We start from the raw sequence: 22969 nt of genomic DNA on the forward strand, positions 1-22969 counted from the left end.
CCAAACATGCCCAAACAAAACACACATACACAAATTTGTATTTCATGGTGCCTTGGTATCTAGGGTTATACAAGAGGGGTGGTCTTCAGAGTAGTCAGAGTATGCTCCATAAACAGTGCTGATAGTGATCTCAGCTAAAGGGGAAAAACTCCACTCCAGAGGACTTGTTACTGCCAAACTGCAGGTCAATGAATGGGTTGTGTTTGCATCTGAGGCAGTACCATGTGTTGTCTTCCCACTGATGAGGTTCCAAGCCCACCTTACCCCATTTCAGAGTGCCAGGGCACTTTTGGGGCATTGGCATTTGGATGCTTGCTACAGTTCAGCTTTGACTGCAGGCCTGATGTCTGTGAAGGAAAATATTTTATACCATTCCTGTGAGTCTGCTTTCCAGAAAGGAGCAAACATGAGTAAACATCACTTCCCCTTCCATTCCCAAGCTGGAGAAAGTGGCTCTAGTGGAAGATCTTCCTCTGTCTAGTACAGCACAGGAGGGCAGGAGGCTGATCCAAGAGCCATCCTAACACAGCAGTCTTCCCTTTCCAGAGGAGTTCAGGGATTTAATCGAATCCTCTGCCCATGACAGACAGGGACCTCTCATGGTAATTGTCACAGGCTGATTTTTTTCCAACAAATATTTGTGGTTTAACAATGCGTTTACAATCAGCTCTGGCCTTAATCTAATTTTAGGACTTCTTTTTTTGAAGTGATGCCATTAAAATGCTCATTTCATTGAGCAGAATGCTGTTTAACTATGATATCTGTTTTTAATGTGGAGTTTTTGGCAATCACGAGGAAAGTAGTGTACTCTGGCTCTTGATCAGTACCATCTACTGGAAAACAGCATGAAACTCATGGAAAAGTTTTGTAGGCTTTGCTAAGAATTTGTGCGTCTCCTGTCATATGTGAATGGGAAATGACAGCCAGGCCCAGGCAATATGGTTTTGTTTCCCTGTGAGGTCTGTCCTGGCTGCCGGCTTGTTGCTGGTGACCAGAAGGGGTCTCATGCCTGCACTGCCTGACTGCTCTCACTGACCTCATCTAAACACAAGCATTGCCTTAGTTTCACTGTCAGGATTTAAATCACAAAACCAGTGCAAACGCACGTGCAAACGGAGCTCAGGTTTATGGAATCAGAATACTGGGAATGTATCATCATCAGTACCTCCAGCTCAAAAAAGCTATATGGAGCAAAGCACCAGATGAGAAATAGATTAGAACAGCAACAAAAGACTTAAATGCAAAGATTTAGTAGGTCAGCAGTTGGTCTATTTACCACAGTAAATATTTAATCAGAGTACCTCTCTCTATCTTTTTATGTCTCATAATGTGGCCCAGGTTTCCATAACCAGGGCAGGTATAGCAGGAAATCAATATAGTAAATTAGATTACTTGGAGACTTCTTCCTTCAGTTTGAATGTGTATGGATGGGTTATTTAGAATCTGACAGACTTGCTGGAAATGAAAGACACTGTCTACAGTAGGGTAAATTGTTGTTAAGAAAGTAATTGACAGGTACGTCATAAAGCCTGAAAATTCTCATTCCCTGGGGAATTTATATCTGATGGTACTGCCATTTACTTCCTAGTCAGCCCTTTGGAAATGGCCCATAATGCCAGCTGGCCCCTGGGAGCTGTTGGGAAACCTGTTTGAAATGAACTGTAAGTAAGCAGAGGTGTCACCCTAGAGATGCAGAATTGCAGTAGAACTGGTGCGAGGTAGTAAGAGAAACCCTAAATCTCCTGCTTCCATTGACTTCTCCCTGTATTTGTTCAGGATTGTATTTTCCCTAGAGATTTCTGTTTATTTGTTTGGTGGATTTGATTTTTTTTTTCTTTTTTTTTTTGTCTGATGAAATAGGTAAAAGAATTTATCAACGCAGAGCTGCTGGCTCACTTGTATTCCTCTGAGGACCAGAACACTCTGATGGAGGAGTCAGCAGAGCAGGCACAGCGGAGGGACGAGACCCTGCGCATGTACCAGGCCCTGAAGGAGGCCCTGGCCATTATCGGGGACATCAGCACCAGCACTGTCTCCACCCCTGCTCCCCCTCCTGTAGATGACTCATGGCTTCAGCAGGCACGCAGGTGAGGAGCCTCAAATCTGCCGTGAAATTCAGGACAGGCAGATGTAGTCAGCATCGGGAGCTCCCTCTCTGCCTGTCTTTTTGAGAAGACACTCCTCCAGGTCTTAATGACATCCGTGAGGAAAATCAAAACATTTTCCCATATATACCTATTCTGTGAGTATGTTTATATGAGCACCAGACAGGATATTTGCCTTGCAAAAGACCATCCAGTGAACTTACAGCTTCTCTGATGCTTCAAATAGCAGCTGCTTCTGTCACCCCAGTTGTGTATCCACTTGGCCTCCTTTCACAAGCTGTTATAATTATCCAGCATCTCAGGCTCCGTGTCCTAGAAATTCCACTTAACCAAACATTATTAGAACTTAAATAATAAAATTCATTATATTTACCTCTTTGCTTGTATGTGGTCAGTGGGAAACACATGAGACTTAATTGTATGTGATCCTCTGACACTGACAGCAAAGGAAAATGCCAATAAAAAACATCTGTCATAGGTTTTAACTTTTGTTTAAAGTAAAATAAAATACATCAAAGAAAACCCAAAACCCAAACCACCACTTTACTGAACTTTTAAAATCCCTGATATTTCACCAGATCACCTCCTCCAAGTCCTTCAACTCCGAGGAGACCGACACTGAACAATCCCCCCACCAGACCTTTATCTGGCCGAGGACCCGCTCCTGCCATCCCCTCTCCAGGCCCTCAGTCGGGGGCTCCCCCAGTCCCGTTCCGCCCGGGAGCACTGCCTCCATTTCCCAGTGCTGACCATGGAGGACCTCCCCAGGTTCCCTCTCGGCCCAGCCGGGCTCCTCCCAGCGTGCCAAGGTAAGGAGTTTGCTGTTCCTGCTGTGGCATGGCTCTCCTCTGGCATGACACACACACTGTGCACTGCTGGGGGCGGGAAGGCAAGCGCTGCTGTTGAGAAGTCTGGTAGCAAAGCAAAGCTGGGCATTCTCTGCACAGCCAAAGGTTTTTGATGGAACCAGTCTTCAGCACATATGCTGTTTGAAAAGATGGAAGAGTTTTTCATGTAAAAAAATTCTACTCAGTCAGTTGGAAGACCCTGATTTTCTTACATTAAGAACCCGAGTTCTGCTTGTATTGTACCCTCATAAGGGCTCAGAAGAGGTCACCTGCTGCCACCAGGAGAGGGGTAGGGGTACAGCTCCTCACTTCTGCCCTTCTGAACCCTCACCTGAGGGAGCAAGGGCTCTCCTGGGAGAGAACAAGAGCAATTCTTGCAGAACCAGTGGAACAAACTAGTAGGAGTCTGATTCTTGTCCTGCAAAGCCAGTAATTTCCAGCCAGTTGAGAACAGTCTCTAGTTGTCTGTCAGAGGACATCATATGGTGCCAAGCAATTAGTTAAGGAACAAGATTATCTCCAGTGCATTATTTCCTTTCCTTCCCAGGGCTTTGCATTTATCAGGAACCTTTTAAAGTAGCTTTGCATATTGTATAATTTTCTATGGCATTAACTGCTTTTTTATATAAGTTACATGAATAGAATATCCTTAATGTTTATTTTCACAATGATGTAATACACATAATCACTTATATATATATATTAACACCTCTGATTCTGAGTGATTCGTTAACTTTCTAAATTATGAGAGGCGTGGGCAGATAAGGCAATGTTGGAACAAAGGGGGTTTTCCATTTTTAGTAAATTAACTGTTACATTGAAAGTACTCACAGTATGGGGAAAAAAAGGAGCCAGCTAAATAGGAACAAAAATTAAATGTGCACATTTTCAATTTTAAAAATGGTAATTGAGAAGAGAAGCTTTGGAGGAGAATTTTCTTTTAAATAGGTGAGATCTGTCATAGTTGTCAGTAACTTAAATTTGAGGCTCAGTGTTTCTAATATAATTACCCTTTATAATAGAGAGCATAAATAAATGAGGTATATCAAAGGAATGAAGTATTTTTATATATTTGCTATGAAAAGGGCATTGTTACATCAATGCCCAGCCATGGAACACTCTTTCACCTTAGTGGATATCCTGTAGCTTGCAGTAGGGGCCGCTGGGGAGAAACCTGGAATTGCCTTTCCAAACTTGGCACTGAAAGGGAAGAAGCCCAAGGCTCATCCCCTCGCTGGGACAGTCTCGGGCTGAGCCAAAGGGCGCTGGCCCTGCTGTTTCCTCTGTGCCATCAGAGGCCAAATCAATGAGGTGCAGGGGTGAGGTGCAATTCTGCCAGCTGGGCTCCCGTCCCCTCGCCCTGCAAACCAGTGTGTCTCCTTCCCCCTGCCCGCTGTGCTTGTGCATGGACGCTGCTTTCCCGGGCTGCCTTGCCAAGAGCATAACTGATGATCATCTTTTTCATGCCAAAGGGATAGGTGGGATGGAGACCAGAAAGGAATTTTCTAGCACTCCAAAGGCACATGGGTAAGCAGCCTGGGAACGACTCAGTTCGCGACCACCACTGGTGGCATGAAAAGCAGTGGCGGATAAAGGAGGTCAGTGATTTTAAAATCCTGTAGCTGGATACAGAATTGAATGTGAGACTGCCTGACATTTTTGTGGAAAAAAATAATCTGCAATACACATCTTCTGGACTGAATCCTAGTTCTCTCTTTTAGAGCTATGAAAGCCTCAGACAGAAAAAGTCTCAAGTGCTAAAGAATGAAGGAAAGGTTTGCCATTCTGCTGAAACTTCAGGTTTCTCCTGCTGACTAAACTGTGAGGGAGGAAATCCCAAGGAAGGGGCTGCAGGGGAAATCACCTAAGGGGGACAGTGTGGCCAGCTCCTGCGCCTATTAAATGTTTCTTTTGAGCCCTGGAATTTCAGCTACGCTTGGTCTGGTTTTAATAAAAGCCTTTGCAGGATCATAGGAAATTTACTCAGAAAATGGGTCTGAGATATTAAAAGGGGGAAAAAGAGTTTTGAGGAAGAGTTCTTGTGGAAACTTGAGCTTTTTCTGTGACTTATTTTTGAACTGGGGCTCTCTGCTCTGACTGTTCCACCACCATTTTCTGCAGTGACTCCTTGAAGTGTCTCTCTTTTCTAGGGAAATAGATTTGCTTCCTCAGAAGAAAGTAGTATTTTTAAAGTTTATCTCACTTTTCAAAGGAGCTTTCTGTGGCAGCCCCTGTCCCTGTCATATGGAGCTGAAAATCCTGACATGCTGAAGAAATGCGAGTTTCCATTTTCTCCTGTTCTGTCTTAAGATAAAAAGATCAGGGGTAAGACTTGGACTGTTCTTGTCCAATGAGCAGATTAGCACACATTTGGTGTGGAAAATTTGGCACCTCACCATGAGATACAGCCCCTGTCTTTGAAAACACAATTTTTTTCTTCTACTTTATTAGCATTTAATCAAAGGAATTGTACAGAAATGGCGAGCTCTCGGCATTTTCTCACTGTTCCTCCCTTAATGTACAGGGAAAGGAAAAGAGTTTAGAAGAGCAGGAAATAATTTTCTTCCCTGCTTTGCTCTGATTCTAAAGCTGGTTTGGGTTATGTGCTCTGAATATTTCTGTAAGGAAACAGAAACTATTTGCATGATACATGCCTCTTTTAATTAATCCCACTTGAGGTGGGTGGATCTCTCCCAGCAAAGCCTGTGTGTAAAGGCCCCTGGCCTTAAGGGCTCGATGCCAAAGCATATATGATTTGTGAAATACTCCCCACTGCCAGAATCTGGATTATTCCCTCTCTCTCTTAAAAGGCTTCAGTAGTATTTTGAAAGAAAATGCAGCTATATGCTTGCTTTGGTAAGATGGCTTTAAGCAGGGACTAGAAGCACTTCAGCTTATCCTGATGTGTGATTGCCTGTCTGTGTGGAAAGTCTGATCTTGACCAATTTAAGTTCTACTGTGGATGCTTGATTTTTAGCTTTTAAATATCCAGAATGGGAGTCTCAGCTTTGCCACAAGGAAAACAATTGAATTGGAAATGTTTTTTCTCCTGGCAGCAGAGCCCGTGGCATTTGTGAGGGTGGAAAGGTTAAGTCCTTTTCTCCCTGTGTCCTGCAGTCCTGCAGTGCTACTGTGGATTCACCAAGGTTTTCCCAACAAACCCCTGGAGATGGCTCCTCACTTTGTCACTGAGACAAATGTGACCCCACAGGATGTGAAACCCTGGAGCACGTGTGTCACCCTCAGGCTGCTCCCGCTGGGGCTGGGGCTGCTCTTTACACCTGAGGCAGGTTATGGGGAGGGAGTTCACGTTGTTGCTGCTCACATGCTGTCCTTACAATTTACTTCCACCCACAGGCAGCCAGCAGGGAAGGGCTGGTGGCAGCTCGGCTGCTCCCCTTTGTTAGGCCACCAAGGCTAATTCCTTCACCTGCTGTGTTGGTAGCTAATCTCTGTTGTAAGCCATCATTACATATTTCTGCCAAACTGGCACAAAAAGATACTTTTACCTGACAGTAATTGTAGTTAGAAATTTTGAGACAAAGTCAGGAGCAGTGCAGAAAAGCATTACTGCCTGACATCTCCCAGCCCACAGGCTCCCACTCAAGTCTTTGATTGCCAAATATCAACCATTCACAAAGTTTTCTGTGATGGATTTTTATGGATTAGAGTCCTTTGAAAAGATTTAATGAAATGTCTAACCCTGTGCATTGAATGATAAGGGGAGTCTGTGCAAAACTGGCACATGATCCTCTGAATAAAATCTGTCCTAGTGCATAGGCATACAAGGCCAGAAGGGTTATCCTGCCTGAGCCTGGGAATCTTCTGTTTGACCTTGCAGCCTGAAAAGCTTACTACTGTATTTTTAATGGAATATAAATTGTAATCAAATAGTTGTTGCATCAAATTCTTCTGGCAGGATGAGTGAGAGCCCACCTTAGAGTGTTTGCATGCTGACTTGGATGATCTTAATCTGAACACCCAAGTAGGAGAGCACAGCTCTCTCTCCTCTTTGAATGGATCTTTGGCAGAAGTTATATTCCAAAAGTATAGTTTGCAATTAGGATTGTTTCATGCAAGAAAAGAGACAAAAGTGCTACATGGACAGAGTTCAAAATCATGCTGAACCTCAGGAGAAAAGAAAGTCAAAGAATAATTTAATTCTGCATCTCATGTCTGTGATCAAAAGAATATACAGCTACATGGGCAAAGCCAGAGCCTCTCCCAGGGGGGGATACTGCCCTTCTGCAGTCAGTATGTTTCCAACTCTGCCTGTCCGAGGACCCCAAAATCACAAGACTTATGAGAATATCAGTTATTATTTCTGTGATTTCTGCCCAGAGGGAAGACAGCCCTGTGTAATTTGTTACCAGTCTAATGTACATTTCTTGTTGAAATGCACACCCAGTAATAAGTTACTTCTGGTGCTGGCTTCTTCATGCAGCAGCAGACTCCATTTATTTTCTCTTATCTCTTAGAAAGAAGTTCTGCATTTTCCCCTCCTCCACTGGGTCCTTTTTCGCTGTTTTCCTTTTTTTCTCATCCTTTCCCTCTCTGTCCCTTTCTTGACTATCCTGTTTGCTTCCTCTTTCACCTCCTCCTTTCACTTGGTTTCCTGTCTGGTACATTTGTCTCCCTTCCCCATGTATTCCTTTCCTTCTCACCATCTTGTCTTGGTTTCTTTCCAACTCATCCTTTCCCTGCCACCTTTGTAAATCTGTCACCTCGCATTTCTGTCTTTTAGAGTTTTTCAGACAGTTTTCAACCACAGAATGCAATATTTGGCAATCTTTCTTAGCAGCAGCCTGGTGGCAGTGGCTGTGACACCCATCCAAAACATGAGCTCCACTGCTTGGGGCAGTCACTGCCAGGTGCAAACCTGGGCTTATCTCGCAACTTTGTCATGGAATACAGTCACAGAATTGTTTGGTTTGAAAGGGACTTCTAAAAGTCATCTAGTCCAACCTCCCTGCAATGAATAGGGACAACAGAAGCACTGAGAGAAGGAGCATTCTGCATGAGGATAAGTATTGGAGGGCTTGGGCCAGAAAGCAGGTCCCAGCAGGTTGTAAAAACCATGTAAAATGTCACAATACAGCAAGCCTGGCAGTTTCATTGTAATTCTGCAGTACTGATCTTAGGAGAAATTTGGAATGGCATTTGCACTGAACTGATTCTTCAGCTGTCTGAGCTGTAATCCCATGAGAGATTCGGGAGAGTCTTCACTTCTGCTCCAGGACCTTCAGTTCAGTGATGGCTGCCCCTAAAAGGATGGCTCTCTTTTAGATTGGCAGTAGGATTTTGTTACTGTCTTCCATTATATTCCTCTCCCCCAGATGACTGTCCCAAAGATCAAGGAAAACAAAGTTCATGGGACGCCACACATTACAGCCTGGGTACCGTGTCTGCTGCCACTGACTCTTAACTTCTCTCAGCATCTCCCTTCATCAGCCAGAAGCAGGCTGTCCATATCTTCAGTGGCCCAGGAATTTTCTGATGGGCAATTCACCATGGCAGTTGAACAAAAGTATCTGAAGAATCACTTGTTCTGCATAGGGCTGAGGTTTGATCTATCTACTGCACCTCAGGTAGCTGTAATCATCTTGAGTATTGTTCCTGAGCTACTTGATCCTGCCTTATACAACAAAAATTTGTTTTAAAACAAAGTGACATTCCATTGGGACTGCTGCAAATCACTTTAAAAGTGCAGCAAAGAGGATCTGGCAGTGAAATGGCTTTTCATTACTCTTAGTGTAGAGCAGACCTATGTGATGGGCAAGAGTAAGTAAAAGAGATGAAAGAGGGGGGAAGACAGAAAAACAAAGAAGCTGAAAAGCATGGAAAGAAGTGATTCTGGAATAGAGATGATGTTGCAAGTGCAGTCCTCAAACATTGTAGGATCACTTAATGAATTTCAGCGAAAATTTGAGTTTGGTTTGGTTTCGGTTCTTTTTTTTTCTTCCTTAGCATTTTCTCTCTCAAGAGAAAGTAGTATTTAGTAGAAGGCAGTGGTTTTATTTTTAATATCTCTCTACTTGAAGAAAGAAAGTAGAGTCAAGCAACAGCAGTTGTTTGACAGAAATACAGGAACCTGAAGATGTGTTTTGTCCCAAGAAATCATTTCGTTTCATAACAGAGTAGTTTAATAAGAGTTGCTATGAAGGCATTGCAGTATTAGAGTGACCGTGTTGAGCAGGGAATTCCTGCCTTATCTGAAAGAGTGGGTGAATAGCAGTGCATTTCTAGGCTGCCTTATGCTAGAGGAGAAAACGTCTGAGAGTAAACAGAGAGAAACAGTGACATTTTGAACTTCCTGCACCTGCAGGCATCTTGAAAGGCTGTCTTGAAACTCTCCTGTCCCCCGCAAGCTGTATTGGATCAGTAGTGAATGAGGGCACTCCATGGCTCCATTAACAACAGTAGTAATCCTATTAGTTGGCATAATGGACAAGAAGAGGTGCCACTCCAGCTGGAGGTGACAACCAGGACATTTGCTCCCCTTCTTGCACCAAGGTAAGTAAAGGGGAGAGAAGGCAACAAGGCAGAGGAAGGTCAAAGCTGAGTAGGAAGGAAGAACAGAGATGTGTTCAGAAGTGGGGTACATGATTCACACTGCTGGCAAACAGTGCAGCTACACACAGACCAGTGCACAGGTCCTGAGCTACTGTGAAAAGATCAGATGTTCTTCCTGCTGGTTTTTTGGCCCTTCTGTTGTCATCTTCCATGCACAGAATGTTCCCACTCAGCACTCCTAACTTTCTCTTCTTTATGGCCAGTTGTGACCCTCTGGACCATCCTAACCTAGGGTTTCTGAAAGGTTGGGACAGTATTCCTCAGATGCACTGCACACTTGCTTACTTGACATGTTCCCTGCTGAAGGGCAAACAAGAACACACAGTTTCTTAAGAATAATAGTCTGTCTCGGTTGCTCAGTTGAATTAATTTTGTGTTTATTCAAGCTGAGCTTTTCATAAGACACATTAATTCCCTGAAATGACTAATTTGAAAATGCAGTGTTCACATAAACATACAATATATTTGTATGTGTGTGTGATGGACGTTAATTTATTATGGTCATATAGAAAATGTAGCTTGACTTGTAGATAATAAATTATTCTGCTGGAACATCATATTTTGGACCACTTTGCCTCTGAAAGGAGTATCTGTATTAAGTTAAATCACACACAGTGGAACTTCACTAACCTAGTGCTTTCAAACAGTTTAAGCCTTTGAATTCATGGAGATTTATACTACTGCAGTGGAGTGGTGGCCAGTGGAAGGACACGTTCTTCCCATTCACTCTCTTTTTTTGTTTCTTTCACTTAAAAGAAATAGATGTCTGATAAAGCACCATAATCTAATAACCTTAACTTGCTTATACTGAACAAAAAAATTCTTCCACTGAGAGAGCACTGTGCAGCTGGGTCATTTGCAGTTTCAGCTGTAGGGACAGCCGAGGCAGTCCCTGGCAGTTCAGTCTAAGCACGCCCTCTGTGCATTTGTAGAGCCGGAGTTCAGCTGGAGAACTGCTTCACAACTACCAGGCACCCCCAAAAGCTGTGCTCTGTGCCTCAGGGCTCCCCTTCCTCACTTGCCTGATGCTAGTGATCCCGTGGGCAGCGTTTACTGCAGACATTCTGTGTTGAACAAAATTACATTTTCCAATACAGAAACAAATCTGGGCAAATTTCACTCTCTTGGACCATTACACTGGGATAAGGAACCATCTCAGGCAGATATTCCCCAGCTCCTTTTTCCTTTCATCACCACTCGGTGCGGTTTCTCATTTCCCCTGCAATCACCATCTCCTCCTGATCCCTGTCCATGATTCCTGCTTTATTCCTCCTAATATCATCATCCTTTTTTCTGCTTTTCCTGCTTTATTATGACCTGTGTCACTAGGATCAAGTGCCTTCCCTCCCCTTGGCCTTCCCACTTCCACTCCAGACCCTTGGTCCCAAGCCGATGTTTGGGAGACTCTGCAGTAGCTGTGCTACATGTGCTGTAGAACAGAGTTTAAGCATGCACAGACTGAAGACCAGTTAACTAGGTCTACAAACTGTCTTGCCTCTGTTTTTCAAGCATGATGGGTACAGTAGTTTCACTTCTGGTTTGGATTGTCCTCCAAATCCTCAGGCTGATGGAGATTGAGGGATGCCATATAAAAATTAGGTTGACACAAGAACCAGTAAGAATAGAGGGTGTGGGTCTCTCGGGATTTTACTGAAACAGAGAAAACCAGAGAAACAGTATAAAAATAAAATCAGTCAAAGCATTATAACTTTCTCAAGACCAAGCTACTTAGTTCTCTAAATAATCACCCAAACAGGAAACCAGATTTATTCCTCACCTGCAGTAAGTCGCTGTTTATCCTCTTACTGTATGCCTCACATCCAGGTTTGTTCTGTCACCTAAAACAAAATTGCCTGCAGTCAGTCTTAAAGCTGCTTAGAGATTTGAAGTATTTTCTTGTTAAATTCTACAAGGACGATGTCACGTATCAGGGCACTCCGAGACGGCTGGGTTACAGGGAAACCAAGATGATGGAAAAGGGAGAGAATAATGGGCTTCTGTTCACAGCTTCAGATATATAGGATGTATCGTAAAACAGAGTTCTGTGCATGCCTTCCACAAGTGTTCTCTGGTGGTCACAAGCAAGCAAGAATGTCAAATATAAGTGGAAATGAAAGCCTTTTATTTCGAAGTCCTCTGGCTGTGCTGTGAGAAGCCATCTTTGAGCAGGGCCTCCCATGGTAATTACAGCCATGCTTTACTGAAAGCACATTTTGTGCACTCCGTGTGGGGAGCAATAGGACGTCTCAAAAGGCAAAGGCTCGAAAAACTTCCATATGTTTCTGATCGAATTTTAAGTCTAGACTTGCTTTATTTAGTTTCTTTTGCTCTGCATTTGCCTAGCTAAAGCTTTTAGGACTTCTTTTAAAACTGGAAACATGGGGGTGGGGGTACTGCTTAGGTTAAAAATAAATGTAAAAACTTTTCCTTTTTAAAAAAGTTATTGCACGGGCATAAGAGCTCCCCTCCGTTCAAAACCCCACTGAGCTCTTCAAAGGAGGAGCCTCTGCAGCAACATCAGGGAGTTATTAAATACATACTTAGTCTACAATTTTCATTGGTAAATTCTTTATGTCTCCTTAATATGTGCTAATTAGAAGAACTGATTCTTTTTGCAGACTCGTTTGCTCAACCCCGGGGGGACCTATGATCTCCTGCCCCTTTAGCACTAACTTCTACAAACAGTTTCCTTAAAAAAAAAAAAAAAACAACAAACACACACACACACACACACACACAAAAAAGAAAAAAAAAAAAAAAAAAAAGGCAAAACAAATAACAACAACCCCAAAGACAACAGAACGAGTTAAACGCCAGGCAGCGGGACACGGCCCCAAAAGGCGAAAAGGCAGCTGAACTGTTGGCGCCAATAAGCCAAAGGATTTCCCGCAGCAGCGGCGTTTCTCGGAGGAGCTTTGTCCGGAGCAGGAGCCGCCTCTCGGTTCCGCTCGCCGAGCGCTGCCCAGGCTGCAGGAACGCGGGGAGAGCCCCGACCCGCGCCGTCTGCGCCGCTATCATCCGCTGGCCTCAGACTAAACATTGAATTGGGCTTAGTCACATATTTACTCACTGCCATGGCAGCTAGCGCGGAGCACGGATGCGGGGGAGGTTGTTTTTCCCCGGTTTCCCCCCGGCCGGGCGGCGGGCAGGCTGCAGCTCCCCCTGCCGCTCCGCAGTCCCGGGTCCTCGGCCTTGCGAGGGGCCGGCAGCTGCCGTGGGGAGCCTTCGCTCGGGGCGCCGCGGTGCCGAATCCGCGCTCGGCTTCCTCAGAGCTGTGCTTTGTGCAGCTGCCCCGGAGTTGGTTGCTGGCTTTGTTATCTCAAGTCGGTCCAGGCTCTTGCACCGCTCCATGGGCTCTCGGTCGCTGTTGCATGGGTTAAAAGAGCCAGGGTGAGGCAAGAGACACGGAGCTTGGCCTCTCTTGTTTTTTGGGGTTGAGATTCCTGTTAGGGGGTGAAAAAAAAGGTCTGAATGCTGCTCCCAGTGTAGAAATGGTCAAAGAATGACTTGTCACCTTGACGGGGAAATCTAGGACAGGCAACCTCAGGGCCTGTTCTTTCCTTCACCGGGACTTGAGTTCCAGATCGTGCCAGTTGATCCTGTGTGCCAATGGCCAAGGAAGGTGAGCTCTCTTTCCCCAGCTGAACCCCCTGTGCTCTGCCCAGGCCCTCAGGAGCAAGGTGCCCCTTCCTTCACTGCCAGCACAGGGAAGTGCAGATATCCCAGGAGACTGTCAGCAGCAGGGCTGCAGGGAAAAGGTGCTGCTGCAGCTCTTTTCCCAGGTGCTGCTATTCCCGAACGCTGCCACTCCTCTGGAAGGCACCTGTGCTCTCCGCTGAGGTCCTGCTCCCCTAGTAGTGGTGGGCAGGGTTGAGGAGCTGGAAGTGTGGGGGAAGCAGGCAGCACCCTTGAGGGGCTGGAGCTGAGGAGGGCTATACCCGTTCCTCATGGATGTGCCTGCCCATGACCACTGGGAAAACACACAGGTGTTTGTGTCAGAGCATCCCAGACACGCATGGGATACCCACAGATGGGACAGAGCACGGCTGGAGCATCCCCTTGCTGAGCACACCTGTCTGTAGGGCACAGGGACAGGAGGATGGGCTGGCTCGGCAGCAGCTCCTCATCAGAGCATCCCCTTGGGTTTATCAGCTTCTTGAAGTGCTTGGAACTCTGCAGTGGGAAAGAGCTGATGGGGAGCTTTTCTGTTCAGGTCTGCACTGGGGCTTGAATGGAAATTCAACATAGCTGTCAGTGTGCAGTAACAGTTCCAGTTCAAGGAGGAAACAGGGCTTGGGCCTGATTTTGGTTCAGGTTTGCTTTGACTGATTATATCCAGGAAATCCTCCCACTGTGCTCTCCAGTTTCTGATCCTGCTGTGTTAAATAGCAATTTGGCTAAATTGCATTATTCGAATCCAGTGGGCTGCATTTAACCTGGTATTAAAATGCATGTTTGAGCTTGTATCTTTTAAATTTGATATGAAGACAGCTGTATGCATTTTCCCTTGTTTGTAAATTGTATACATATGATACAATGTTTTCAGTAAGCGCTAAACAATGCAATGTGAGGCATTTCAACAAAGGAATAATTTAATGCAACCCAGCAGAAATGCAGAGCCTTAGAAGTGGTTCTTTATGAAACTACAAATTTTGGAAATGGGTCCAGAAGACCTACACTGGAGCAACACAAGAAACAATAGTTAACACAGTAACATTTTTCCTGTAAGAAAAATACACCATGAAGAAATTATATTTTGCCTAATTTTTTTTAGCTTGTTGATTTACTTGAATGCTTTAGTTGGCATATTTTCTATTTGTTGCATGGTAGGGATTAAAATTCTCGTTTCTTCACCAAAAGAGAATATTGTCGCACAAGATGCACTTTGAGCCAAACGAGATTTTTTTTTGTCAAGTGTAAATTTGTCTCACATATTTTGTTCCAGTTCAAAGAAGATTAACACATTGTTACATTCTTTTCATCTTCAGTTTAGCTTTAGCAGAATGAGACACATTTCCTCTGTAATCTTCAGAGCCACAACTATCCCTGCTTGCACAGGTGGAGGATGGGTTAGGAAGGGTTGCACAGTTTATTGGGGCAAATTATTAATTTATTATTAAAAATTAATAATGAGCTCTGCTGCAGCTGATGGGAACCAGCTTCATCTCCCACCTTGCTCAGAGTGGGAGGCTTATGGCCTGGGTGCAGCCATGAGCTCTCCTGGTTATCTGGGCTGGGTTAAGGAACAGAGAGAGAGTATGTGGTACTTCCTGCTTAAGAAAAGGAGCAAAACCACCATGGAAGACATGGGTTGGGATGGATGCAGCAACAGAGCACTGCAGGAGGATGCTGGACAGCTGGTTAAAGGAGCAGGCTGGCTGGCAGGAACAGTCTCTTGGACTGTTTATCCAGCACACAGCAGTGCCAGGCAGGACTGTGCGAGCTGGTGCAGGCAATTGTCAACTCACACTCTGCATGGGCCTGGCTTGGCAGGCCCAGGTGGAATGGAGCATCAACAAAATACTCTTTGTAATTAAGCTGATGGAATTACCTCCACACAGCCCTGAGGTGGACCTTACTGCACACAAAAAGGTGAAGTATTACATAGCTACCAGAGGGACTCTGTCCACAGCTCCAGCAGAGTTGGGGTGTTATCCTTGAATGAAGGGAGGGAAGGGTAAGTGCCAGCCTGGACTGCAGGTAGAATGTGCTTGGAGATCACACTGCTGCTAGCTCTTGCTCTGGAGTCTCTTACCAGAGAATGACACAGTCCAAATTAAAATGCAGGGGTTTGCTCTACACAGGAAAATTGAATGAAAGCACCTAAGTCTTCCCAAAAAAATCTGTGACTCTGTAGCACTTCCTGAAGTTAACAGAAAAATGCATTAGTGGTAAACTAATGAATCCAGCAGCCCTGGCCATGACTGGTATTTTCAAAATTGATATAAACCTTCAAAATGTGCCTCAAATTCAGGCACATTGATAGGGTCACTGTTTGCCCAGCTATGCAAGAAGCTGCAGATTTTCCTGCCTCTGCAAAGTGGGCCTGAAGTTTCTCCAGGCCGTTTTCCCAAGTTTTGTTACCTGCTCTGAAATGTGCATGCTCTATGACTGTCCAGGCTGGGACTGACCCCTAAAACCAGGGAAGAATGATCCTCCCCAGCTGGTTTCTGTGGCTCCAGAAGGTAATGGGGTATGTGTGTGCAGAACTCCCAGGCTGTGCACAGTGATAAGTGAGATGGTAAAGCATGGCAGAATGGTAAACCCATTTCCTCCTTCCTTCCCATGGATGCTCAGGGGTGTCTTGCATCAGCACAGGTGGCAATAGGATTGGTGTGTGCATGAGCACGTGCATGTCCGTGTCACGACAGCCACGGTTCAGTGTTTGTGCTCAGTGTTTGTGCTCACTGTTTCTTCTCTCTCTCTCCCCAGTCGAAGACCACCCCCTTCACCTACTCGGCCCACTGTAATCCGTCCGTTAGATTCATCCCTGTTAGACTAAAAGGATTTCTGGCATGTCATTCGTTGTTAACCAAATATGTGGAAACATTGCTTGGTAACTGTCACAATAACCAATGTATAGTCGCATGTATGGACATCTATAGGCAAGTAACCAATTTTACTGATATACTCTGTCCATTCTGCAGTGTTTATTGAGGTCTTCAATGTTTGGGGAAGGTCTGTGCTGCCTTGACTTTTCCTTCTGCAATAACTGATGTTAGCTAACTTACTGACACATATCTCCACCCAGACAACTGTGCTCACAGCCCTCTATAGCAAATGGAGGGCTTGACTCTGTGCGTGTTTGTGCATGTGTTGATTTGATCTGCTGCTTTTTTTTTTCCTCTTACCTGAAAGGAATCTTGCTTTTATTTGTACCTTCCAGGTTTTCTATTTTTCCCTTGTAATGGCTACACTGGGCAAAGAAAAGCCATGTGATTTCTTCTCAAGCTCTTCTGAAGGCCCCACACTTCCAAGTCTCTCTTGCAAGAGGCTTACTTCTCCTATAAATTCTCCTTATCCAAAATTTGGTTTTAAGGAATGTTGTTAAACAAGCAGAGTGTGCATGGGACAAGGCATGTTTGGCTTTATTTCCATCCTGGCAGCTGCAATGCCAGGTTGGTTGGGATGGTGAGGAGCAGGCTGGGGTGCTCCAGCTCACAGGGCTGGGCACAGAGCCGTCCCACCCTGCAGCCAGGATGGGACAGGGTGCTTTGGAGAACTGGGGTGTGACAGAGCAGCATGTGCCAGCTCCCTCTGTGCTGTGCCAGTGCCTGCTCACACTCCTGCTCCCACTGGAAGCACTGGAGGGGAGTGAGTGCATGGAAATGTGCTGTGTGCAGGATGCAGGGAACTGAGCACTGCTCTTGGTCCTTTTGCAACACAGAAGGACCAGAGATGCAGATACCTGCACAGCTGGACGTGGCTCCCCCTCCTCTGCCCACTGTGGGGGCCAGTTCACAGAGCTCCAGCCTAGACTGACAGCTGAGCTTCCCAAGGGCCAGCTTGGGATGTGAGATATTTGTGATATTTTCACATGCCAGTCAATAAAGTTTCCCTGTGCCCTCTGTGTAAAGATTTTCATTTTCACTACATGGTCCTTGCACACACCTTGGTTTACTGTTGCTTTATCCAGCAAAGTTCTGGGAAGTGCTCAGCTGTGCATCCTGGATTATTTTAGCAGCTGCTCACTTGCAGAGGTCCTCTCTGCCTCTTGTTTTGCACATTATAAATTAATACATTATAAAAACCTTTTGTCTTAACTGCATTACTTCACTTTAAACACTTAGGGTCAGTGTCACTCTTAAAGCTTAGAACTTACTGAGTTAACAGAATGAAACTAGAGAGAAATTTGGCCTTGTTCCTTCAGAAAATATGAATTGCTGCTATTACAATTATGGTTACAGATCCCTAGGCAAAGCAATTGGTGGTTTCAAAAGCCCCCAGTACAATTAGTCTAATAAATGTATTTATTGAGACTGCTTGTAGGGCTCCAGTAAGCTGTAGCCCCATGGTTAGGAAGAATCCAATCAAAGAGCCACAACAAATGGGGATTTAGCCTGTTAATTCCCAGGCTGCTGATTAGCTATGCTCACCAGTGCAGCAAATCATGTTTCAGCTTGCAGAAGAGAGACGAGCTTGGGAAAGCATCATGATTTGTATGTTAGCTTAACTTTAATTTCCTGTCAGCCCCACACTTGTGACACATGCCTGGGAAGTCTGGAGGTCACATCTGATGCATGGTGAAGATGGAGTTTGTCAGAGCACTGGCATCTTGGTGATCTCAGCAGACTGCTGAAGTGACTGGTGTTTGTTTGGGGAACAGGTCCACATCTCCAATGCCAAGTGCACAGAATCAGCTTTCAAGGAAAAGAAAAGGTTTGCAAACACAACCACAGTAATACCAGTTTTTACTACAAAAAAGAAAACATATTTTGACGATTCTTTTTGTCTTCTACACAGCTTTCCACTGTTTAATGCTCTCTGCTGTAAGCTGTGCTGCATCTGTTGGATAAATGTTTGTAAATAGCCACAGGAACCCATATTGTTGCCTCACCAGCACTCCTGTATATCTTAACAGGGTTTATCAGAACTCTGGTACTGACTGGCCTGCTAATGGAAAGCCAGGTTTAATGGCTGAGCCACAGACATCACTGATATCATTTCTGATATCAGAATACCAAATTCTGATACTCACTTGGTGATAAAGACCAGGTGAGACAGGTCTTTTAGCAACCTGGTCTAGTGGAAAGTGTCCATGCTCATGGCAGGGGGCTTGGAACAAGATGAGCTCCAAGGTCCTTTCCAACCCAACCCATTCTAGGATACTGCAAGTCTGGGTTTATCCCACCATACCCCAAGGAATCAGCTTAGTTGTCCTTTGTTCAGTGGGAAGAGCATCATCTTGAGGAGGTGACTCAGGCCAGTGTGGCTGCATGGGACACGAGGGCAATGCTGGTAAGTCAGTCAGGAGCCTCAATTACATGACACAGATCCTGGCCTAAAAAAGTGCTTTTAAATGCTCTCTACTTGAGACTCCCTAATTTACTTTAATTACTGTTTCTGCCAAGTGTAAGGAAGTAGGTGGCACAATTGAGCACTGTCCTTTACTCTGCCTCCAAAAAAGTATTTTTCAGCAGTAATCCTGAATTGTAAATAAAGCTCTCAAGAGTGGATTTCCCCGAAAGAGGAGGGCAGAGGTGTCAGCACCATCTGGTTCTGTGCTTGATACTGAGGGTGCGGGACACAGCTGCCCAGCCCTCCTTCCTCTGTATCCTCATTCAGATCTCATCTAAATTTGGCTCTGTGCCCTAAATGCAATACTTTGAGGTGTGCAGGTTAATAAATAACCATGAGCACAAATCCAAGGTTTGATGATTTCACCTCTCCTTGCGTATGTGCTTGTGAGAATAAACCACATGGAATTGTTTCTAGGAAAAACACTTAAAGGCTTCCCAAGAAATTGCCACATATAATTGAGTAAGTACTGTCCTCCAGCCTTGGCCACTTCCTTCTACTGCAGAGTGCCTGGAATGGGTTTGTTTGTCCCACCCACTCCTGATGCTGCTGAGTCCCATCCATCCTGTCCCCTGTTCTCAGAGGAGCAGCCTTGGCAGCAACTCACTCCATCCCCGAAGGAGAGCAGGGCAAGCAAGCTGTGGACCTGCCAGAGGGACTGAGCACCTCTGCAGACCCACTTAGGTGGGATGAGCCAAGTCTGAACTCCGTGTCTGAGAAGGGCAGGTTGCTCTGCCTTCCTGTGATTCCCTCTGGCACAGCTCCAACTGCCAGGGCAGAGTGGAGCAATAATGAAGCAACACCAGTGTTTCTGATCTTTCGTGAGGTACATAAAGGTGTGGGTGGTGTGGTTGTTAAGTTTCAGGAGGGTACTCATCTAATCCTGCATTTAGGCTGAGCTTGGATCTCTGCCTTGAGAACATTTCCACCTCACCCTGCGATGGCTGACCAACAGCTGAAGAGCTTGTGCGTGAACAGCTCTCGGCCTTGGATCTCAAGGGACCTTGTGCTGGGGTTAAAAAGATTGTATGTTCAACAAAAAGGCTTATGTACATAGTTAATGTGTGTTTATTTTATTGGTGATCTTGCTGCACTTTCTGAATAAGCCTCCTATAAGTAGATTATTTATTATATTAAAGAAGATAGATTATAGGTTATGGCATTTGGTGTTCGAGTATAACATAGAAAATATTATCCTGTCTGTTCCAGACAGCTCCACTAGCCATGATGTGTACAGCCCATTGAGATTCCTGACTAGTTCTGTCCTTCTGTCTTAAAATAGTCCAAATCTCCTGAATTGAGAGCAGACCTGCTTTGTCCCTGTGCCACCAGGGAGCCTCCTGGTGCACTCCTGGCACAGCTCCTCCTGCTATGGCACTGGCCCTGCTCCCAGGCTGGTGCAGAACAGCTCCCTCGTGTAAATGAATGTTACTCTGCCTGTCTTTCCTCTTGCTTTGTCTGCAGGCGAGCTGATGCCGATGGCTCCTCCCGTCCAGACAGTCCTCCACTCTTGCTTGATCTATGATCTGTCCCGCCTTGCCGGCCGTTTGCTTTACTGCTGTCTCTTTACTTTTCCAGGACGTGGTAAATGATGACTTCTTTTTTGTAAGAAGCAAACACTTAATTCCTTTCTGGTTTGGTTTTTTTTGGTTGTTTTTTTTTTTCCTCTGTATGTTAATGCCCTACTTCATGTGAGCCAAAACATCTGCCTTTGGTTTCGTAATCTGTAAATGGTTCCTGGTGTTGACCTTTGAGCACAGCGAGTGGATTCCTGAAACTATGGTCATTACTGAGCATCACATACACCTGCTGTAAAAATGTTGTGCTGCACTTCTGAACCTGAAATAAACTGTAATTCTTGATGGGCTTTTATTATTACTTTCTGGATGTGTATGAGTGGTGTCTTCTGTCTCTTACACCATCATCTCAGCATTCCACACTGCCTCGGTGGGGACTGCAGGGAGGATTTATTGGAGGTGCTGTTGTGCTGAGATCACTAGAGATGTCATTAAAGGGGAGAATGGAACCCATTGGGAGGCATTCAGCCTGTTCCCTGCAAGGGGCTTGGAGTGCTGTAGAGATATTTTGCTGGGAAATGGATGAATGTTTTACAAGCAGTACCTGGGATTCACTTCATTGCTGAGGAAAGCACGTTTAGAGGAGTTTCAGAGCTGAGCGGAAGGCCAGACTGAGTCCTCCAAAGCAGGAGCTGGAGTTCAAATGTACCTGAAAGGGATTTCCCCCTAAAGATTGTGTACGAATGTGCAAATGTCCTGGTTCCTCCTGTAACATTTTGAGATTTCTTTAGTGGTCTTTAATGGCCATGGCTGAGGCAGTTTGTGCACTCCCCTGAGGGAACAGTAGTGTCCCACATGTCCCCTCTGGCTGGAGCACATCACGCACCCCTGGATGAGGCTGGTTTCAGGAATGTTGGTCAGGCAGAGCTGAGTGCTCTGTGCTGGGTACCAGGAGGAGCAGCTGCTCTTTGCTCTGGGCCCTCACTGCCATGGACCTCTCCAGCTTCATTTTTAACCTTCCTCAGCAGTGTCCCCTCCAGATATCCCAGTCCACCCCACAGGCCATCTTGTTTGATCATTCCTCATTTCATCAGAACCTCACCAAAGTTCTACTCCAAGAACAGTGTTTGGAGCGCAGATAGTGGTGAGAATTTTCAGGCTGCCGGGGGAAAAGCTCTTCCAGAGGGTATAATTTGCTGCAAGAAAATTAGAAAGCCTGTGACCAGTGACCTCCACACCTGGGATGGGATTGTTCTGGTTCTCTGGCACTGGCAAGTCCGAAGGGAGGGAGTGAGGATGAAAGCCAGGTTGTGCTGAGAGCCAGCTGATTCTAATCTTGCTCTCGCTCTTTTCCTTAATGTGCATGTTCTGTGCCTTTTTCTCTTAACCCATTTTATTAAGATAATTTTGTATATGAGTCATTTTATTGTATCTTGGCTTTTTGTTTCAAATCTCCCCCTCTCCCTGTGATTTTTGGGTTATTTTTTGGTTTTTTTCCTAGGCGACCTCCACCAGCTGTTCCTGAAAGATCATCCTAACACACACATTTCTTTTGTGTTACATGCAGTGTCTTCTTTTTTTTTTTTTTTCTTTTTTTTTTCTTTTTTTTTTTTCTTTTTTTTTTTTTTCTTTTTTTTAATCCAAAATTACCTTTAATTTGCACTAGGCTATTTGTAAATGAAAGATTTTATTTTCAGATGTCAATGATAAGGCTGGATGTAAAGAAAATAAAATTCTGACTACAAAAGGAGTATGTCCTGTGTTTCTATTGAAGGGTCTACTCTTTCTCACATGGAGACATTCTTACCCTGTGGGAGAAATTACCTGGGCTCTGGGGAGGCTCCCACCCTCTAAGGTTGTGGAGGGAGGGAGGGATGGACATTCTGCTGGAGTTCCAGCACCGCTTCTGAATTCATTCACCACCAGGATTGCTCCACATAAATGGCTTTGGCTTAGCATTAGCAGGAAGAACAGCCATCAGAGTTCCAAACGTCCAGTGCACCAGCAGCAGCACCTGGCTGAGCGGAAACTCGAAGGAGAAGATTGCAGCAGTCTCTAGACAGTCTCTAGATTGATTAATCTGCACAATTATAAATAAATTGCAGCTGTTGTGACCATTTTCTTCAAGATAAACCTCTGAATTCCTTGCAAGCTGACCTCTCTGGAGCATCTGAGCTCAAACAGCTGTAAGTAGCTCTAAGTCCCAGCTACCTCTGGGATTCCAAATGTGGCCATCCCTGTGGGAAAGATAAAATCTGGGATTTCGATGATATGCTTGTTTTGGGTGCCAGAGAAGCCTATGAAGAGCCAGTCTGAAGAAAGGGAAACTGATGGGTTGAACTGGCTATTTTTCCTCCCAGGAAAGCAAAGGGGGTTTCCCAGAAGCCATGCAGGTAAGTCTGGAGGCACCACTGGGCATTGGACTCCAGCTTGGTGTTTCAGGGGCCCAAATGAGCTGTTCCTGAGTAGGAGGAAGTGATGGTGAGAGGGAGCTGCAGTGCTGCTGCTCGGGATGGGGTCAGGGGAGGGGATAAGGTCACTCTGTGTGTGCAGAAGGGCCAGATGACACCCAGCTCGTGCTTGTTTTCAAGCCTGGTGTGACGCAGCTTCACTGAACCTGGGTAGTTGATTTAGGTCCTGCTGACCTCTAAAATACCCAGGGAGCTGCTGAACCACCTGCATGAGCTGGTAAATACCAGACACTGAGTTTGCTCAAAATAGAAGGGGATTTAAGCCCAGAAAGTGGTACACTTCCAGACATTTTTCTTTCTTCTCACTTAGACTTGGTCTTTTAGTAGAGCAGGAGAGAGAAACAGCAACAGTGTAGTAAAAAGTGGGGAAAACACCTCACCCTGCTGTACCTTTGAACTGCATGTGCTAAACTAGGAATTGCTGGGACTGGGCGAGG

The 22969-nt window shown here is 45.2% G+C and overlaps 1 protein-coding gene and 1 long non-coding RNA gene across 3 annotated transcripts in view; one reads left to right on the plus strand and one right to left on the minus strand.

The window, feature by feature from the left end:
* Positions 1–21944, plus strand: part of DNM3 (dynamin 3) — a gene marked incomplete at both ends in the record, with an annotated part of 168274 nt that extends 146330 nt beyond the window's left edge. The window contains 3 exons of one of the 2 annotated variants that reach the window (XM_083867687.1): positions 1861–2087; positions 2684–2914; positions 15959–21944. In XM_083867687.1, coding sequence (XP_083723813.1) covers positions 1861–2087; positions 2684–2914; positions 15959–16028 — 528 coding nt within the window. Of the gene's footprint in view, positions 1–1860; positions 2088–2683; positions 2919–15958 lie in introns of those variants that run through there. The other variant, XM_083867688.1, reaches the window with a different exon arrangement.
* On the minus strand, positions 9320–12675 carry LOC310912816. Its single transcript, XR_014590725.1, has 3 exons — positions 12597–12675; positions 11304–11364; positions 9320–11176 (listed from the first exon to the last, which is right to left on the minus strand). It is a non-coding gene; the product is annotated as an uncharacterized lncRNA (long non-coding RNA).
* Positions 21945–22969: the final 1025 nt, after the last annotated feature.

This window comes from Zosterops lateralis, assembly GCF_965231275.1.
Source record: "Zosterops lateralis genome assembly, chromosome: 9".
In the NCBI taxonomy this organism is placed as follows: Eukaryota; Metazoa; Chordata; class Aves; order Passeriformes; family Zosteropidae; genus Zosterops; species Zosterops lateralis.